Source organism: Boleophthalmus pectinirostris, unplaced genomic scaffold, assembly GCF_026225935.1.
Source record: "Boleophthalmus pectinirostris isolate CB_2022bp ecotype Guang Dong unplaced genomic scaffold, ASM2622593v1 HiC_scaffold_941, whole genome shotgun sequence".
Lineage (NCBI taxonomy): Eukaryota > Metazoa > Chordata > Actinopteri > Gobiiformes > Gobiidae > Boleophthalmus > Boleophthalmus pectinirostris.
In genome coordinates this window covers 1-20,293 of record NW_026571554.1, presented here as the reverse complement: position 1 = coordinate 20,293, position 20,293 = coordinate 1, and the positions used below count along the sequence as shown (strand labels likewise).

Here is a 20,293-nt window from a genome sequence, read left to right as displayed (position 1 = left end):
AAAACTCCAGAGAAGACTTATGAATAGGGCTATTGCCTGTTGCAGGCGCAGTAGTCTTTTTTTGAAATTTACCCTACTCAAATGCCTAGATCATTTCACATGTTGTCATTAGAAAGGAGAAAAATGTCGATAGACCTCATACAGAGGCTAACCAAGGCTACGTCCACTAAAAGCTAAGATGAAAACATCAAATGATTTACATGTGGACAACGAGGCGCTGTCCATTACCTGGGGTGCTGAAATAAATTTACTCCTTTCACTTACTGTCAAGAGGTGATATTGTTTTCTTTTTCACTAAATATTTAATAAAAAAAATTATCACTGCAAGATAAAGTTAACCAAGTCACGTCATGCAAGTGAAAACGACAGCTCGTAGTTCAAATGCCGGCTGTAGCGTGCTGTTGCGTGCTGTTGCGTGCTGTTGCGTTTAACACGTAGTGGTGGCCTCCATTCTTCATCATCAAGTAGGATGTTTTCTTACGCTGTCCGATCTTTTAAAGGTTAAATTACGTCGTGGGCGTAGCGGCTCCTTGTAATGGCGACCGTGCCGTAGCTGTGCCTAGGCTTTTGAAAATGAAGCGGAGAAGAAGTTATTTCTTTTAATTAACGCGCCGAGGTTCCCTCCTGGAGGACTTTGCGTCTGTCAGTGTCATCATTATACGAGGCGTACTTAGCTGTGCAATTCTACTTTTGTGCTCTCGAAATGATGAAGCTCAAGTCTAACCAGACTCGGACGTACGACGGAGACGGTTTCAAGAAGCGGGCCGCTTGCCTGTGTTTCAGAAGCGAGAGCGAGGAGGAGGTGAGTCCGGGGCTGTGGATGTCTGCTAGGCCGAGCTAACTTTAGCTCACAGTAGCATTGAATGCTGTCTATCCGCTATAAACTGAAATACTGACCATCACAAATGTTGCGTACGTTGTTTCTCCTGAATGAGACCATAGTTCATTCTGCGTTCATCAGTAATGTATAATTTTTAATTAATTTCATTTTATTTTCCCATGTTATGTAAGCATTTATAGCAACATTGAGCTAGCCTGTTCGGCTCTGCTGTGTGGAAACCTGTGATAGAGCGACCTGTTAACTCATTGCTAAGGCTAACTAGCCGTGTTGCTCCTGTGGCAGCCACAGCCCACTCACAACCTGTTATCAGCTTAAACTTTATACATAACCAGGCCTGTTATCCGAAAGACCATACATCGACTTTGTCTTTCTATGCATTACGAACTATGTCCCATGATGTTATAATGAGGCTATCTGGTTGTTTTAGGGTACTAACATTGACATTTACACTCATTTTAGCCCGTTAGCTGGTTAATGTTTACGTTTTCCTGCTGGCTGCATAACATGATTGTGTCATGTATGATGGACGCAACACTCAGCGCTGTTACCCTTTGCTCATGTTTTATAACGCCTCCTTCCGAGCGCTTTCCTACTACTGCCACTAACAAGGCTACCATGCACAAAGTTTTTCAGTTCAGATGTGATTTGGAAAGCTGATGTTCAAGTCAACAAGCAGCACAAAGATGTCTTTGTAGTTTGTAGCAAAATATTTGACAAAGAAGTGGAGACGATTATCCTAATACCTCATGCCGGTTACAGTAGGGGCCTGATTTTTAGCCGCACAGTGGTTTACCTCTGATTACAGGAAACCATCAGCGTGCATGTAGTTGTTATAGAAAATTGCCAGTAACTTAAAAGTCCAGTATATGACAACATAGCAAAGGGTCTTTCCATTACATTATATTGTGTCCACCAGTACATACAGAAATAAATCAGTTTATTCTTTTAAATGGACTTCGTATATACTTAAATATAGCCTATAATGAAAACATGCCTCTGTTTTTCCTTCCCTAAGATTATCACCATTCATTTCACAGGTGCTGCTGGTGAGCAGTAGTCGGCATCCAGATAAATGGATAGTTCCTGGAGGGGGAATGGAGCCAGAGGAGGAGCCCAATGTTGCTGCAGCTCGAGAAGTTTGTGAAGAGGTTAGTTTTGTTTTAGAATAAAATTAACACATGATAATTGCTGTCTACTTACAGATGTTGCAGTATTATATGTGTATGTATTTCAACCAGAGTGCAGTTTTATAAGTCTTCTCCTTGCATGTGGTTACAGAAGGCATTGAATCACAGCCAGGAATATTGTTCTGAGAATACATCTCCATTTGTTGAGGATGATCCTAGGGTTGTAGATGGGTAGTATTTCACCTCTATTAAATCATGTCTGTATTTAACTCTATTCTCTCAGAACTCAAAAGTACAGTCCAGTGTCATAGCCCCATCTCCGACAGCCCCACATCAAAAGAAGGTCCTGCAGAGATTCAATTTTCTTTCAAGAATGACATTTTATAGGGAGGGTATGTAGACTGTTCTTACTGGTATTAAAAACAGAACCACAACTGAACTGAACCTGGGGTAGTCCTAACGTAATGAAGAATCTGGCAACCCAAAGTGTGAGGGTCACTCTGACTGAATAATAAGCTTGAGAACCAAATGAACCAAAGAAAAACATTAACAACTTGGCCACCATGCCCATTCTTTTGTAATTAAAAATAGATCAGTGTTACAAATGTTATTTTCAAGACAATGTTATCATGAATCCTAAATCCTACAAAAAATTACTAAAAAAACAAAACAAAAAATGTACTCTCCTTCACATGTATACCGGCATTTCCACTTTGTCAGAAACACTAATATTGTTTGTAACTTTATATTTCCTTGGATACACAGTTCACCCCTTGTGCTGGTTTAAGCCTCTTATTAGACGGTAGTGTAGCGGGGTCTATCCTAATCCTTACAAGCTGATTCTGATGACCATATGAGCAGAGTCATTATTACTTTTGGATATGTGCCGATGTGACAGTGCAGAAGCAAGTCAAAGGTTTGAATCCTTGTTGATAGTCTTGTAGCCAATAGCAATGAAGTACCATAAAACACACAATAGTGGTTTAAAACTTGCAGCTTCAGTGTAGCTGCAGCAATTGAGCTGAGAAACATTTAGTATCATAAAAACCTGACACTGTGACCTAATCCAATGGCATGTTTTAGGGTTTCTAGTGGTGGCCTTTTATTTCTTTAATTTGATCTAGCTGAAGAGTCAGACCTGAAGGCTGCGATAATGTGTCTATGGTACAGTACATGGAGTCAACATTTATTTATAGACTGAAACTGGAACCAGAAGAAGCTGCAAAGATGTCCGAAGTGCTCTGGGCCTTGTATCAGAATACAACATGCATTTTACTTCTCAGTCAAGAACAACATGGCAAAGAATGTTGTTCCTCTCAGATTATTTGATTTATTTCATTTTTGTGATATTGAGTTAGATCTATTTAAAATGTGTAATACATTACTCTATACAGTAGTTTGCCCCATGATTAAGTGTTTTGTTTATTTTTTATCCTTGCAGGCTGGAGTTAAGGGGACTTTAGGACGATTAGTTGGAGTATTTGAGGTAGACTTAAGTACAACTGCATACATACTAAATTCATAATTGTGGTTTTGGGAATGACTAAATGTTTTTATTTTCTATCAACAGAACCATGAGAGGAAGCACAGGACATATGTGTATGTGCTCATTGTGACAGAAGTGCTGGAGGACTGGGAGGACTCAGTCAACATTGGTAAATTACTACATCTGTTATTACATGCGTTAAAGGTGCATGATTTTTCCGGATGGAGGGTCCACCACCTTCTTGTCTCCATGGAGATGTTACTGAATAAATTCAAGATGGATACAGTGAATGCAGTACTGTGGAACATTCCAGGGAAAGCAATAACATATCCAGAGAGACAAGCAGTTGGCATGAGCACCTTTCATGATACTGAACGCTTTAACTTTTATCCTGGTATCTTGTTCTGTGTACAGGGAGAAAAAGGGAATGGTTTAAAATAGACGATGCCATACAAGTGTTGCAGTGTCACAAGCCTGTGCAGGCCACCTACTTTGAGGCTCTTCAAGAGAGTTGCTTGAACACCAACGGGACGCCTTTGGTGGCCACGATAGGTGGCGACTTGTCTCCTACCTACAGCATCAATCAGAGCTCTGTCTCAGGTATCAGATAACTAAAACCACAGCCCTGATGCCCCCTGGAGCTTTCGCTACCACTTGCTCTTATAATTGTGTAATTTCAATTATCTTATTTTGTCTCAATGACATGATTTGCCTTGCCAACTCCTTTGTGCCAGAATGTGGCACAGTCTTGATGACAAGTGATGGGTGAATAGTCTGAAAACTTTGTAAATGTAATTTTATGACCGAACATTTTTTGTTTTGTTTTCCTTTTTACTTACTGCATGTCCCTTGGCTACCGTCATTCTCTCTCCGACGCGCCCTTAGCGTGATGTTTTATTGAATGCAAGAACTACTTTTTACTGTTGTAATGTAAAGTGTATATCTAGTGCTTACGCTGAAGGCTCTTGGATGTCTTTAATGTCTTTTAAATTTTGTTTTTTTGGTGAATGAATGTGCCCATTAGTGTTTTTCCTTCCCTTCAAGGGTAGAGATTTCTTCTATCCGTCTTGCATGAGCGCTGTTCAATGTTCACTTTCTGAAGTGAGCTGATGCTGACTTGTGCTAAGGTTATTCCTTACTGTGGTTGTTGTGGCTGTAATCTAAAGGATGAGGCCCCCAGTAGTCACTCAGTTTTAAATGTCAAGAGTTTCTCCTATTCGAGGAACTAGCCATGCACTACACTCTTCAGTGGAGCCTATTGTTTCAGCAAGAGTGGAAGAATGTCATCAGAGTCTAGAATAAACCACATGTTCACAGTGTCTTTACCTCTGTCTAAATAATCCTTGTTTTTATTTTAACTACATGTGACTTAAGTCTTCCTCCACACTCAGAGAGGGCAGAAGTAGATTTCTAATTATGGACTTACAGCACATATCACATAAGTTATTAAAAGTTTCAATAATTAACTTTCCACTTTCATTTTTTAATTAAAATGTTTACATTATTGTTTGACTTTAGTGGGCACTTTCATTATGAACATCCGTATTTTATTTTTTACCCCTTGTTTAGTATTTAAACTGCATCCCCAAAACACTCAAACATCAGTTTGACATTGAAAGTAATAGAATCTATAATGCTGTTTTTGGCAAGATGCAGATTAAACAGGCCTTGTACAGTTGGAGACCTTGTTTTTAACATGTAAAATGCTTTGGATACTATTGTTTCTCTAACGTCTGGCAAGTCTCTTCAGCCAAGCTGCTACATGCGCCTTGGCATGAAGTGGCTGGCTCAATACTGTGAAACTGGAGGCTCTGTAGATAGCATGAAAAGAGGTTTTTATTATAAATTGTGTATTTCTGTATAGATCAAAAGGTGAGTGCTAATGACAGACACCTATTACATGTATTGGTGCTCCGTGTCATTTCAAATGAGGCTGATGTACTAGCAAACAAGTGGCTTTGGAGTTTTATTAGCACTACTTCTGAGGCTAAATAAACAGGAATGTGGCTGAAAGATCAATGATTTAATCCCAAATAATCTCTTAAAATAAAATGGCTCACTAAAGTATGCACTTAAATTCTGGGCATACAATTTAAAAATGTAGGCCTCCTTAAATCTGCTCTGAAAAATGTTGTCTTGTGTGCAGGACAGAGCTGCTCGTCCCAATATGAAAATTGAGAGGAAGGGGGGTTGGGGTTAAGATTGTGATGAACAGCAGTGACAATTACAATCTTTATCAACTAGGTGTGGAGGTCAAAGTCTCTAGTGATAATGCCCGAACTTCATGAGACCATACACTCAATTGGGATAAACGTAACCACCTATATTGACCAGAACATTTTCATTGATTTTGTACATTTTGTAATACATTTGACATTTCAGATTACTTTTCAGATTTTAAGTAACCACTCTCACACCAAAGGCTTGGGTTAATTCTTAGGTTAATTAACAGCTCCATCTCATGATTGAAATTGCAATTCCATTTCCATTAAATTATTCCAAATCATCTCACATTGTACTTCCAGCCACAGACCTGAGTCTTGAAGTTACATGTAAATGTTGTCCAATGTCACTGGAATTGTTATTGTTTGTCATTTGGGACTCTGGAATGAAACCAGTGTGAGAAGACTGAAGATTGTAATATAAATGTGCCAACAAATAAACACCAGTATTTCACACTTCAATGGATCATTTCTCATTCATGCACAAATGAGCTCTAAACTCTTAAAACATCAAGCTACCATAACTGAACAAACCGCAAACCCTATATTAACAGATATGGAAAGAGTACACGAGATAAGTTTTTTTTTCTTTATTATACATAAAGGGATTGTAAAATTTACTGTGGCTGCTGTCCTCTGCCGCGTCCAAATCCACCCCTCTGTAAGAGTAAGCAATGTTAATGGACTTTAATGTTGGGCAAGATTGCATGTGTATATGTATGAGTATACCATGTATTAAAATACAACTTACAAACTGGAACTCCGTTGCTGCTCCAGCACCAGCCTCTGCTTTCTTGTCAGCGCCAGCTACGAAAGAAAAAAATTAAATACGTAATTTAGTCAAAATGCACTCTCCTTCACCCCCCCAAAAAAATTAATGAAACCTTTTCCCGTCAAGCAAAAGAAGCTGTACTTACGAGGAGCAGCAGATCTTCTGTATGCATCTCTATCAGCCTCACCACGGTTAAGACGAGCAGGCCTCTCTCCTTCCATTCCTGTAAACATGTAAAACATGTTCATGTTGGACCAAAAACCCAAAAGAGAACAGCCACTTTTACAGATAAGGGTGGGAAACACTGCCACATAATTAATCTTGAGTATTCCAATAACAATGCAGACATCTGTTAAATCATTTATTGGAATGTATTGGATTATATATGAGACAAATGAAAAGACTGCAAAATTTACTGCCAAAAGTGTAGAAATATCCCATTCTTACTTGGAAGAAGGTTTCCTTATTTTATTTAATGGTGCCTTATGAAGCTTTTCATAAGAAAATAATTTTGTAGATCTTCAAAAGATTCACAATATTTCAATAATTCACCTTCAACTTCAGTTCGACTTCTAGGAAACATAAGTACTTACCCTTGGGCCTGGGCCTTGCAGTCTCAGGACGGGTCTGGCGGCGCAGAGTTGCGGGCACAATCTCTGGGGGAAGGTGGAGGAAGTCTCTCAGGTACTGGATGCCCTCATTTGTGAGGTACCAGTAAAAATGGCGCCAGGCAAATTGCTCCTTGACATACCCACAGGACTTCAGGGACTGAAAATGAAAAATATTCAATTGATAAGAGGCAGACATCGTTTTGTGATCGTTCATCCCTGGACGTTCGCCTCTGCAGGACATAATGCGAGTGGATCAAATCCAGAGTCTAATTACCTCCACCAAGGAGGTTATGTTTTTGCCGGCGTTTGTTTGTTTGTCTGTTAGCAACATAACTCAAAAAGTTATGGACCGATTTTGATGAAATTTTCAGGATTTGTTGTAAATGTGAAAAGGAAGAACTGATTTCATTTTGGGGGTGATCCGAAAGAAATCCTGGATTCTGGATCACTTTGAAATTGTAGTTAACATTGTGGTAAATGGGGCCAAAAATTTTGTTTCTCAATATCTCGGTTAATTATTGACCAAACCCCATGAAATTTGACTCCGGGATGGACAATGGGATCCTCTTTCATATTTCAAAGGCTGATCCGGATCTGATCCAGAAGACTGATTTTATCGCAATTTATATAAAAAATTGGGGTAGTCCTTGGCGGAGGTCTGCGCTCCGAGTGCTTTTCTAGTTTACTTATGTAGCCATGGAATTTTACTTAAGGATGAGATTTACAATTTATTTACAAATCACACACATCAAGAGCTTAAAAAGATTGCTGGAAGGTTAATCAGCATGGCGCTAAAGCATCTTTAAAGATTACTCATGAATGGGGAAAAACAATGGGCTTCTAGGTGACTAGAACGTTTGACCTGTTTAGTGTCAGATTTTCCAAAAGCCTGACTAAAAGTCTACATAAACAAAAAAAAGGTCCTCAAAGCTCGGGCCTCTTTCAGCCATAACACACAAGGGTCAGAGTTTGTGGAACAGACCACACATTTTGCCAAATGCCAACCTGACATGAAGTCATAGATGCAACATTTCTCTATGTACGCATGCTTTAGATCCCAGGTGATTTTAAGACTTGATATCACATCACAGCTTATGCAGTTAGAGTGAAGTTAAATAAAAGCTGCATGTCTCATCAGACAAGTGCCCATCTGTATTTTAATAGGCTCTAGTCACCCTTACCGAAGACATTTGGAAACATGTGGATGCAGACTTCCTTTGGGCTCTATTGGTATAGTAGCTCTGGGAAAACTGAGAAAATAGCCCAGTTTTCTTCATCTAGATGTGACTGCATTTTATTCCTTTTATAAATTGCCTACTTGTGTATTATAATTTGTCTAATTTAATAAATAAAAATATAGATGTCATTGTAGCATTCAATCATGTTCGGCAGCTCAACGGTTACAACCGTAATAGATCCATGGTTACAATCCGCTGCCTGTAAGTGACATCGAAGATGCGATTCAAGTCACATCCCACATGGAAAGCTTTGGAAGGATGTGAAGAGCGCTGCTGCTGAATCCATGTTTTTAATTACATGTCCAGTGTCAGTAAATACACCAGAAGGCGTCATCCGCATGTTTCCAAATGTATTCCATTAAGTGTGAATAGTGCCCATTAGAAAGTACTAACAGTGAAGAATGTAATAGGTTTTATCTACAACTTTAGGAAGCACCTAGAGAGCTCAATGAAATGCGAAATGGGTCTTATTAGTGTGTTACTTTATTATTTCTCCAGGAGTGAACCTATAGAATGTCTTCATGCCATGGGAAAAGTATGCTTCAAAAGTCACGATATACATTTAGTGTACGATTTCAAATCTGTTGGTGACGTTTGTCAATCAAAAAAGGAATTGCCTCCTCATAACATACCCTGGTTATACAACATGTTTGTCTCACCTGCATCGCTTTCATCACATGAAGGTTGGGCACGTTCTTATCAGCTAGCTCGGGATGCTTGGCCAGGTGGACGTCTTTTTTGGCCACCATGACTCCCTCTTTGAAGAGGAGCTCATAGATAGCAATGCGATTCTTCTTGGGCATCAGCATCTGAAAGACCGAGGGGGTTACGCGTTTGCGAAGCTAACCGGACAGCCTGCGTGCATGCTTAGTGTAAATTACAAGTTACGTAGTATGCGTAAAATTGAAATTTCACTTTCTATATGCCTGCAAAATGACATTTTCGGTTATTTGAATCATTAGCGGCTGAGAGGAGGTTAAATCTTCTCAACCTTTATTCGAGAGCGGCAACCGACGCTAAACATCGTACCGAAACACTTGCCCTAGTTCACACACTAAATACAACCAATTACCATGAGTTTGGGACAAAAATATGTTGATATATGTGTTAGTAATAACGTAGAGAAATGCCTAATGTACGTTATGTAACCAGTACTCATACGATGATAAAGATATATTCGGATTCTTTCACAGAGTTTGATTTTACCTTTACGGTTGATAAGTGACCGGAGCCGGAAGGAACGACTGACGTTGACCCGGAAAGTTTATTCCCGCGGAGTGTGACCTGTGGAAATAATGCACCCTCGTGTGGTGTGGAGTAGAATATAAAATGCACGTTTATATTTTATTCATTTTTATTACAATGGCAATTGTGCTGATACTAAATGAGAAGAATTTTTTTTCTGATTAAAATATTTTTTCATCAAAAGGGAATGAAACATACTACATTTAATGTATCTCCATGTGCTTCGTTTATATGTGTCTGTTTACACAAGGTAGGCTATGCGCTGAAAATGTATGCTTTTTTAATTTTTATTATTATAACTGTAAATTGTAACTGAGCATTTACAGTGTGTTAAGTGATACAGTCTTGTCGGAACAACTAAAACATACCTTTACTTTGAAACACAAACCGGATTAGCAGATCGCCTTCACTGACTGTTATTGACTGTCTTTACCCCATCTGGCGATCCATTACTGGCGGCACAACAGACAGGGCTCTTCGGGAGGACAATGGTCGTGTTTTGAAGGTACCCAGAGATAGTGGGATTAATCATTTCCATTAGGTATGATATTTTTCAAATCTAAAATATTTTTATATCGTTTGTATTCATGATGCGTCCAAATTTGCTGCCCCCTGTAACGTTACCGGCGTGATGGGGGGATCTGTAATCAGCTTGCAACGCACATTTTCCTTATCGGTAAAACGGGGTTCAATGAATACATAAATGCAATGTTTAGGGTAGAGATTCGTGCTATTTACAGGCTCCACTTTTGCCAGTATGGTTAGCTTGCGGTCTTTGGATAAGCAGGCACTATACTGTACAAGACCTGAGCCGAACCTTTGCCAGTCTGTGAACACCAAGTACTTTGCAAAGCTTAGATTTGTGATATCAGAGCCTTATCTTTATCAGACATGTGAACGTTTATGTCATGGCGAGTGTTAGTTATGTTTGCACTGTGTGGCATAGTGCGAGCACCGGGAGCCAATGGTCTGTAGAGGTGGAAGTAGCAGATGACTGAGGGGGATATGGTTGATCCCTTGGGAAGAGGCCTGAGCTTCTAAACCACATTTCTTTGATTTGTCACAGAGGAGCAGCTGGTGGTTTGGGCTCTGAGATACTGTGACCTATACCCATTACGCACACTGCCGTCAGGATGTCTCTGTCCACGGTTCTGAACCTTTCCCTTGGGTCGACGGGCTCTTCCCCATCTTATCAGACATGCATTTGATTAACTGTTGATAATATGTTTCCAAAGGTTTATCTCACTTATATAAGACTATTGGAAAGTTGTCATTACAAATTCAATACCCCTGTACAATGTAATAACCCATTCGCAAACAAGCAAATTCACAATACTTTTCACTGGCAAAGTTGATATAGTTCTTCAAGATGCACATTTTTAAAATTAATATAATCTAAGAACTCTTCTTTATGTTGTGTTATTCATTCACATTAATATTAATATGTTCAGAGTCTCCAGTGAGGAATTACCTTAATTAAATTACATGACATATACCCATTTAATTTGTGTCTCTTTTTAAAATTTGTCTAGTTAAGGATGGGAATGACAGTTGGTGCAAATATGTATGTTAGCTTCAAATCTAAGTGCACTTTTCAGTACCTTATTAGTAAAATGGATTAGTCTTTGTTACCCTCAGCTGCTGTCTAGCATTTAATTACATTTCACTATCCAGCAATGCTATAGATCTGATCCTCTCATAACCTAAACAATCCTTTGTGAATTAAAGCTATCATGATGAGCTTTTAGTGTCTCTTTCAATGGTACATGATGGTCATTCTGTCCTCTCAAGGCTTGCATTATTTTCCAGTGCATGTTGCGATTCATTGGTACGCGTGGACTGGTGGAGCTGGAGTTTTGGCCCATGCTGAGTAACAGGAGCCGAGAATAGGATCCTCGCTGGGGATCAGAGCAGAAATGCAGGCCATGTTTCCTTAAAGGCCCATGGGACTGCATTCTTAGACAGACAGTGACCTTTGCAGGCACGAGCAAATCGAAGCTCTGTAGGAACAAGCTGCAGTACAATTTGAAAAACTTTGATATTTTTTTATTATAATATGAAGCTGAGTTTAAATTTAGAGTAATATAAATGAAGGCTGTCCATAGAGAGCTGGTGAGCTCAAAGGTGGCATACGTAGCTAATCTTTATTTCAATAATTATTAAATAGAGTTGTTAAAAAAAAACAAAATCTTATTGTTTTCTTTTATTTACACTTGTTGCTTTATTCTATTGCTTTTTAGTGTTTATTTCTTTTTCTTTTTTTTTGAACAGCAGAGTTACTTTCAACTACCAATTCAGTGTTGATGTTGGCCACTGTCTCCTCTAAAAATTGTTTTGGCATTTTCATTTTAAATTGGAAAATACCAAATGATTCTGGTCTATATTAATGACAGATGACAGCTTGGCCAATCTGACTCATTCACTGCAACAGTAGCTCCGATAAGTTCTACAAGCTGAAATAACCCTTGTAGCTGCATACTGCTCACAACTACAGTACAGTATATCTCTGGGGTAAATGTGTTATGACAGGTCACGGGTATTGCCATTTCCAAAGGGGCACCAGGTTAACATCTATAAACAACACAGCAATAGTGAAGTCATAGGACTGTCTATTGAGTGCTGTGAGGGAAGTAGCCGAGAACAAAGTTATTCAAATCCTCTGCTGTGGTCTGATATGATCATGTGAGTCAGTAACCTGGACTAGTTTCCAGAGTGAGTTGAGAGGAAATGAATATAACTAAATAAAAAGCTATATTTCTATCTGTCTTTTTATGTCCTTATATAAGACTGAAACCCACTTACTGAAGAATAGCCTGTTCAAGTTCTACAGTTTAAATCACTGTTTGGATAATTACTGGATAGTTCTTGTTTAACCAGCTTTAACTACAGATTTGATATATATATTTCATCTTTCAATCTTTCAACCAACATTTGCTATACTATACATTCTCCCACTTCTAGTTGACAGTAGTCTGTAACGTGTTAAGGTAAATATTATGGAGGATAAGCCATTTCTTTGCTTTCTAAGTGGTCCTATAGCACTTTCCTTGCTGCATGGCTGAATCTGCTGTGGACAAATTAATGTGTAGCTCTTAAAGCTATTAGCACTGTGTTGAGTTTCAGCTGGACAAGGCTCATTGCACACTCACACTCACTCACACACCCACACACACACACACACACACACACACACACACACACACACACACACACACACACACACACACACACACACACACACACACCACCAGTAGCAGCACCAGGGCAAAAGTTATTGATTAGAAACCAAGCAGAACAGAGGGCTCCCCACACATCACCTTCTCAAGCTCATCTCTCGAATTCATTCATTTGTTATAAACTATGTGTAGGAAATTGTTTTGACTAAATATATGGGTAACATTAATGTTCACTTTATTGTCCCCACAGGGAAATTTGTCCTCTGCATTTTGCTGCTGGGGCAACCTGTCAGGAACAATAGCTCCATGAATGGGACCATCTCCTGGTCATGAGCTAGACTTGGACAGGACTACCTTAGTTGGAGGATTTTACCTATTGTGTGCATGTTATGGGTTGATGGGGGAAACTGGAATGTCCGGAAGAGACCCACCCAGACACAAGGAGAAACACACACCACACAAAAAGGCCCATCTTCTAGTATGTGACTAGCTCTATGAAGTCAATCTTTGTGATTGATTGTGACATTCATAAATTACGCATAGAATGGATAGATTTAGCTGTTTGATAGCACCTCAGAGACTACTTGACATTTTATGTCAATAAGTTTTCTCTGAGCTTTCACATATTTCACAGGTGGGGAATTGAATGTAGTAAGTAAAATATTTAGCACTGCAACGTTACTGCCTCTGTTATTGTGAAAATAATTATTCAAGTGAAAATACAGATTTTTCCCAGATTGACTTCCATTTCCAAGTTAGTGATCAAGTGACTCAGAAACAGATTTTTCTGTTTCAGGATTAATAATTAGCATACAACAATCAGTAGTCTATAGCAGCTCATGTAATGCATTTGAAACTGAATGTGGAACTGTTTTTTAACTGAATGTAGATATATTGATCTATTCAATCTTTGCTGTAATTTTGAAAAAAATAGCCATCAGGTTCTGCTCAAATGATTCTCCAATAGTGACGATGATGATGAGGATGATGTTGGCGTGTTTACAGCATCGTGCCGTGAGTTTGTGCTTCGTGTCTCTAACAACCTGCAGATCAAATTGGATAGGTCTGTTTCTGGATCACAACCCTTTTCTCCAGTAAATCGGATGTTGTAAAATCACAGCACAAAAACAGAGTCAGTGATTAGATTGGAGCAGGAAAATGAGCAGACTTGCTGTACTATACGCTCTTTCTGTCCCTGCACGGGGGTCGTAAATTACTTCCTGCAATAATGGGATGTTACACAGGGGTCAGATAAAGGGAGCCCATTGGGAGAAACCTGATTAGATGGTACGCAGATGGCACACGCCAGTGTCTGTGGACAGCTTGTTTCTCCATTAAAACTGGGATCATGGTAGTTGTTTTGTGAATTACATAATCCACATAAAATATAATGTTTTTGTAATAAATGTAAGAAAAGCAAACTACCAATGCCATGTTAACGCACCTGTGGTACTTTGAATGGATAAGACAGGACAGAGTGTTAAACACAAAATATAACTGAAAAATCACTTAATAATCACTCAATAATCTCCTTTTGATCTTTATTGTAAGCCTATTTTTGGTGCAGAAGCCCGTCCTCTTCTCCTGTTGGCTAATTATTGGCATATTATGTGCTCTCATAGGTCAAAGTTCACCTCTGCAGTTCATATAGAAAGGTGTGTTGAGGTGTGCATGACATACCTGAACAGTTACTCTTCTTCAAGTTTATTCATTTGGAAAACATTAAAGGAGGTACACTAGGACTAAGCAGGTTGGAGGAATTTTTTGCTTTACATGTATTTTATCTCTTTGTTTTTGTGCCGTGAGACCATGAAATTGTTTTAAAGAAACCCGTGGGATTTCTCTTCAGTTCTACTGTTGACTGTTGATAAAGAAAATCTGAATTCCTTTCATCAGAGTTATTTGTGCTCACAATCTACCTGTAAGCAACCCATCCTCTTTTTATCTTGTTGTGTGTTGATTTAGTGATTTTTTTTTTTTTTAGAGAAATAAGATCATTATTATCATTAATAATTAATTTGCTGTTTGCCATATAAATTGGATATATTAATGCAGATATTTAGTATAGTTTTAGCTTTGAATCAATGTAGGTATATTAAAAGCTTAAACTTGTGATCTAACATGAGTGATAGTAAGATTACAAACTGACCTTTTCACTACACTGAGCTGTGAAGAGTAACCTTGTGTTCTGACAGATAAGGAAGAGAGTGTGCGGGGCCAGCCTCGGTGAGATGTAATGTTTAATTTTTGCTTTCAGTATAAGACATGCTCATATACTGTTGAAAATTAACATAGTCAATTCAAAAATACATATCTCCTATGCTTATTATAGCATAATAATAACCATAGAAAATTATATGAACAGTTTTATTTTTCCAATATCTCACTAGTTCAAGGATCAAATATTTACATTCAGAAATACTTTATTTTGTTATTATGACTTACCAGACGTTTACAGAGCCTGTCCATGTGAGAACAGTTCAGAACATCTTTCTCTCTGTTTACACTGCAGTCTGAATTATTCATGAATGGGACACTAATGCGTTGCTAAATGTGAGGAGGCCATCCAAAGCAGTTTGTCCAGGGAGAGAAACATTGCTCTTGTATTTGATGTGACCCAAATCTTATCTATGATGAGCATACCCTCTCAGTGCACATGTTAATGTTGTTATGGGGGAATCAGCTTTAGTCTAGTTGTTAAATGGCTGTTAACTAATTTAACTAATGTCAATGACACTTAATCACTATTACTAAATGTCAAAACACATATGGTGGTTCATTTATTTTCTTTTTAATCTGGTATTTATTATAACTAAAGCACTGAATATAATATAATATAATATTTGGGAGTGAAGAAAATGTATTGGTCTCTACTGTTCTAGTTTATTTTGGTGGGATCTGGATTTGGTATATGGACTAAGTGAAGATGCATCATTGAGAGTAGGAAAGGGATTCTGCTGGTTATTTTTGAACTAATACCATCAGGGAACCCTGGCAGAAGTTGAGAATTTATGCCATTGCTGGCTGGATAAAATTAAAGGGTGAGCAGAATGAGCCTCATGTAAGTTTCTTATTTTGGTTACCAATTCCTACAATTAGTTGGTTTAAACTTAAAAGGGCTCTCCTGTTTACACAACAAGTGTTTCTTCACGTGATGTTCTCTGCCTTGTCCTCGTCCTGACCTCTCCACTCAGCAGTCTGTGGTCTGACCACACTTCACTGACTTCACTCATGTGACGTCATGTCAATCAGCTTGGCATAAGGGCTAGTTTTCATATTCTGTGCTTAGTGTATTTCACTACAAGAAACAATGTTGCTTCTTGCCTCTAAGTTAAAGTCCATTTAATCTCATTATTAGAGTTTTTTTTTTAGATAAGTCTTTTACTTCATTTGCAGCTCTACATTCTGTCCACATTGCCATTATTATCTACTTATTAATACTTTTATGGCTTGCACGTAAACAGTTGAGGTATTGTTTGACTTTGAGCTAAGCTTATCTTCCTGTATCATGTGAATGCTCCCCATGAATGTAAATTCTTGGAGTATTAACATTTATTGTATTTGGCTTCCTTGTTAATATTAAAACATTTGTCACTGATTCCATAGCCGTATCTATTTTGCTCTTGGTATCAAGTTCACATAATTGTCTGTGTAAGTAAGCCATTGCCAGTATTTTGTGTTTGTTTTTATTTTCAACATTGTTTTTGGTGTAGGAACACAAAATGATTATAGATTCAGATACATCTCATTTATAGAATCATTTCCTCAAAACACTGTATACACAATGAACAGACAGACCCCATACCACCTCCTGTTATTCCATCCCTGCCTCTTGCTCTTTCTCCCCTCCCCTCCTCTGCTGCTTCTGCTCTTTGCTCTGTTCTCTTTCATAACACCACCAGAATATTAGCACGCCCATACTGTCTGGATATCCCTGTCACATCTCATCTACCCACACCTATCCCGCAGTGGGGAAGTGGTCTGGACAACAGGATATTGTCGCGATGATGAGAGGACCCCACGTGTGTCTGTTAGCTTTAGCCTTAGCTGCTTCTGCTTGGCCACATTATTGATGGAGCTCTGGGGGTAAGCTTTTGTTGTTGTTGGAGTGGGGGCTGCCCCTCTTAAGTCTTTTGTCTATATGGGAGGGTGCAAATATTGACTTGTGATGCTTTGTGGTGCTTGGGAAAATGGTTTAGACTTTGCTAATTATACTTTTGTGAATGAAAATATATCTTTTTTTTCTTAATCTTTGTTCTTTTGGTGGTCTTCAGTTTAGCTGTTATGCCAGTCTGAATCTAATGCATCACTATATTCATGGATTTCAAGTTATGGAAATGGTCCTTTGTTGAAATTTCACTTAATTGCTTCAAATCATATCTTTAATAGGAAAATATCCTCATGAAATCCTTCAAATCAGGAAGGAATCATTTACTTGAAACCTATGAATAGCCTGCTAAATCTCTAATATGATTTTTGAGTTATGTCTAAGGAGCAGAAGTTGGCAGTAAAAACTGCATAGCTAGTGTTTGCTTTATTTCATTGCTCCTCCACAAGCTACACAAGAGGTCCCCAGAACAAAAGCCCCCTCTTGGCACGTAGCTAATGGATTAACCAAGCATGATAAACACCCACTTCTATCCAGCCCACTCCCTCTCAGCTGCATCCGGACCATCGCTGTTGGGAACGGAAGCTATTTGAATATATTTCTTAGACAAACTCCATATTTTGGACACTCATCTTTATTAGTCTTTATTTCTCCATATTTTGCGTATTGCCAAAGTGTGGCTTTATCTGCCAGCTCACGTTTGACCCAAATACCCATACACTTCCTCTCTACCCCTCCCCCTGACCTGCCATCAAGTCTCAACCCTTTTATTTTAGCACTCAATTTTTACTTTTATCAATATGCGCCTGCAATGTACACATAAACAAAAATATATTGTGCATTATTTTATCTTATTGTATTTCTCAACGTTATGCCTAATGATTGTCATGTATAATTACATTTTCTGAATAGAACATATTAGATTTGTTTACATGTTTGAATTTGAATATGCTGATGCTAATGCTTTGGTTAAGCAAAGAGTTGTGGCTGTGGAGTAAAACAATACTCTGTTATAGTTTTAAATGTGACACCTTTTAGCTTGTGTTTTGAGAGACAGGGCATCTAGATTTGGCACGATCATTTTTACAGAGAGGCCCATAATCTATATATTATGCACTCGGCATTCTAATCTTTCCTGCATACATTTTTGTGCTCATCTGTGGTGTTGTTTACTGGCTAAGGTTTGTGATTTCTGAAAGGCCAACACTTCTATTGTTTCAACGTATGAGAGGAAATGTGACGCAAACCCTCGCACCACTTTATAGTCAACTCATCAATAACAACACAACGCTCTGAATCTAATGGTCTATATTGACATTTAGAATAACAGCCAACTCTGTAGTGAGGTTTTCAAATACAAGAGAGAGAGAATATGCCTAAAGGGAAGTGGAACCATGTCTCTCTTTAATAGCCAGTTATTACATATATTGATGAAGTCATTTCTGAGCTATGATGATGGAGATCCAAATGAAACAACCATGCTAAAAGCGATTGCCTTATAATACAAGCACTGTTTATCCCTAAAGAGATATTAGTAATGTAGCCTATATATATGTAAGTAAACATACTCCTGTCCCTGTCTTTCAGTGCATGAGAACCCTTCTCTCTGCTAAAGCCTGAAGTGACTCTGCCAAAGCTGGGACCATGTCTGGAGGCTACGACGAGACCGCGAGTCAGGAGGAGACCAGTGACAGCTTCTGGGAGGTGAGAGAAATCTGAGTGATCATTAAGATATACTAGTCTGCCATTTCTATTCCTACATACAGACATGGGCTGTCCAACTTTAGTTGATTAATAGGTTGATGAGTTTTTAGCTGAACAAAATGACTTGTTTATTGATTATATGATTATGATTATTTTTAGATTATAAGGATCTATAGGACACAAAAGTGGAGAGGAGAAGGTATCGATGAAACTAGCTGAACATTCGGGAGTGAATCATAAGTTTAATCTTCCTCATTATTAATACACTGTTTTCTTGTTCCTGTTCTTTTTTAAACTTGAGTGATTTTTGGGTCAGATCAGTTTTTGGTAGTTTTTTGCCACTGTCCTTTAGTCAACTAATAGTATTTAGTTGACCAACAAATTAAGTAGAACCCTTACTTGTGACATATGAAATATATTTTAAGCCAGCACAATCGGCCTAAAGTAAGTTCTAAGTTATTTAGTTATAGTATGTATTAGTACTATTCTGGCTTCCCTTGAAAACAGTTACACCATCAGCTACCCTCCCTTAGAACAAACAGTATCACGTAATTTGAAGAACAACTTCCCAGAAGCCAATTAAATATATATGAGTGCTGCTGCGTATCAACATTGACTCAAAGAAGCCAACGCACATGGAACTGGCAGTAATTTTAATATTATGTACATAAGCAAATCGAAAGGATCATTGTGTGCACTTTGTTTCTGTTTAGTGATAACTATATACAGAATAATACTGGCAGAGTTTCACCAATACAAGAATGCACCTGCTATTCTTCCTCCTGGCTCAAGCCCATGCCCTGTTTTCAGAATCAGCTCGAACAGCAAAGGTGCTCGGCTCTCACAACAGTCACTATATCAGCGTCAGTCTCTGCATTAGGACAGAGAGGAGCTGCTGCAGTGCTGCCAGCTACTGCTGACTCTGCTCACTGCTGCAGCGCCATAACACAAGCAGCATGTGGACAGTCTAATGTTCTTCTCATTCACTGTGCCTGGAGAGACCCTCTGTCATTTAGTGGGTGGAATATACAGTATGTAAACATCTATTGCACTATGTCCTTTTATTGTGCCCCAGCGGTCTGTTGTCTCTCCAGGCAGAGCTAACATTTTCCTGGGAGGCGGCTGCTGCTGTGTCCATAGAGGATTGTAAATTATATGACATTAACTAAACACAACCATTGGCCTTTGCTGCATAACTCAACACACAGGGGAGGCCCTCTCTTTTCAGTGACTTTTCAGTTGCAACTGTAGGCAGCAAATGGGTTCCTTTAAGGATTTCATTATAACATTGTTACATAACAGGATACATTTTGTAATATTACTTTTTCACAGATTGCCTAAAACCAACATTATAGTAGTTTATCGGTAGGTAAGGCAAACTGTCAACTAGGTAAAGCATAGAAGAAGAATTTTGAGTTAAAGTTAATATTAATAAGCTCATAGTTTTATGTGATGCAGCACATTAGGACACATTTTATCGTCACAAATTTTAATACCACTATAAGTCCAGTTTTATTTATTCTAATTAATTATTTTCTTCACCACCAGGTTGGGAACTACAAGCGGACAGTAAAGAGAATCGATGACGGTCACAGGCTCTGCAATGACCTCATGAACTGTATCCAGGAGCGTGCCAAAATAGAGAAGGCCTATGCGCAGCAGCTAACTGAGTGGTCTAAAAGATGGAGACAGCTGGTAGAAAAGGGTATGCAGCGTTTACTGAAAATAAATGCTTTCTACTCTTTACACTGAAAAATACTTGT

At 38.5% G+C, this 20,293-nt stretch overlaps 2 protein-coding genes and 1 long non-coding RNA gene across 3 annotated transcripts; 2 read left to right on the top strand and 1 right to left on the bottom strand.

The window, feature by feature from the left end:
* The first annotated feature begins 500 nt into the window (after positions 1 to 500).
* Positions 501 to 6,138, top strand: nudt3b (nudix (nucleoside diphosphate linked moiety X)-type motif 3b). The gene is made up of 5 exons (XM_020940261.2): positions 501 to 802; positions 1,879 to 1,989; positions 3,410 to 3,454; positions 3,539 to 3,623; positions 3,869 to 6,138. The coding sequence occupies exons 1-5, from the start codon at positions 704 to 706 to the stop codon at positions 4,063 to 4,065; spliced, it is 537 nt and encodes a 178-aa protein (XP_020795920.1). The 5' UTR covers positions 501 to 703; the 3' UTR covers positions 4,066 to 6,138.
* Positions 6,139 to 6,251: 113 nt separating this feature from the next.
* rps10 (ribosomal protein S10) lies at positions 6,252 to 9,625 on the bottom strand. The gene is made up of 6 exons (XM_020940272.2): positions 9,504 to 9,625; positions 8,957 to 9,106; positions 7,042 to 7,216; positions 6,594 to 6,671; positions 6,428 to 6,483; positions 6,252 to 6,335 (listed from the first exon to the last, which is right to left on the bottom strand). Exons 2-6 carry the CDS (start codon positions 9,104 to 9,106, stop codon positions 6,294 to 6,296), a joined length of 501 nt encoding a protein of 166 aa, XP_020795931.1. The 5' UTR covers positions 9,504 to 9,625; the 3' UTR covers positions 6,252 to 6,293.
* Positions 9,626 to 9,955: 330 nt separating this feature from the next.
* Positions 9,956 to 20,231, top strand: LOC129407361 (uncharacterized). Its single transcript, XR_008631510.1, has 3 exons — positions 9,956 to 10,083; positions 18,414 to 18,530; positions 20,079 to 20,231. It is a non-coding gene; the product is annotated as an uncharacterized LOC129407361 (long non-coding RNA).
* Positions 20,232 to 20,293: the final 62 nt, after the last annotated feature.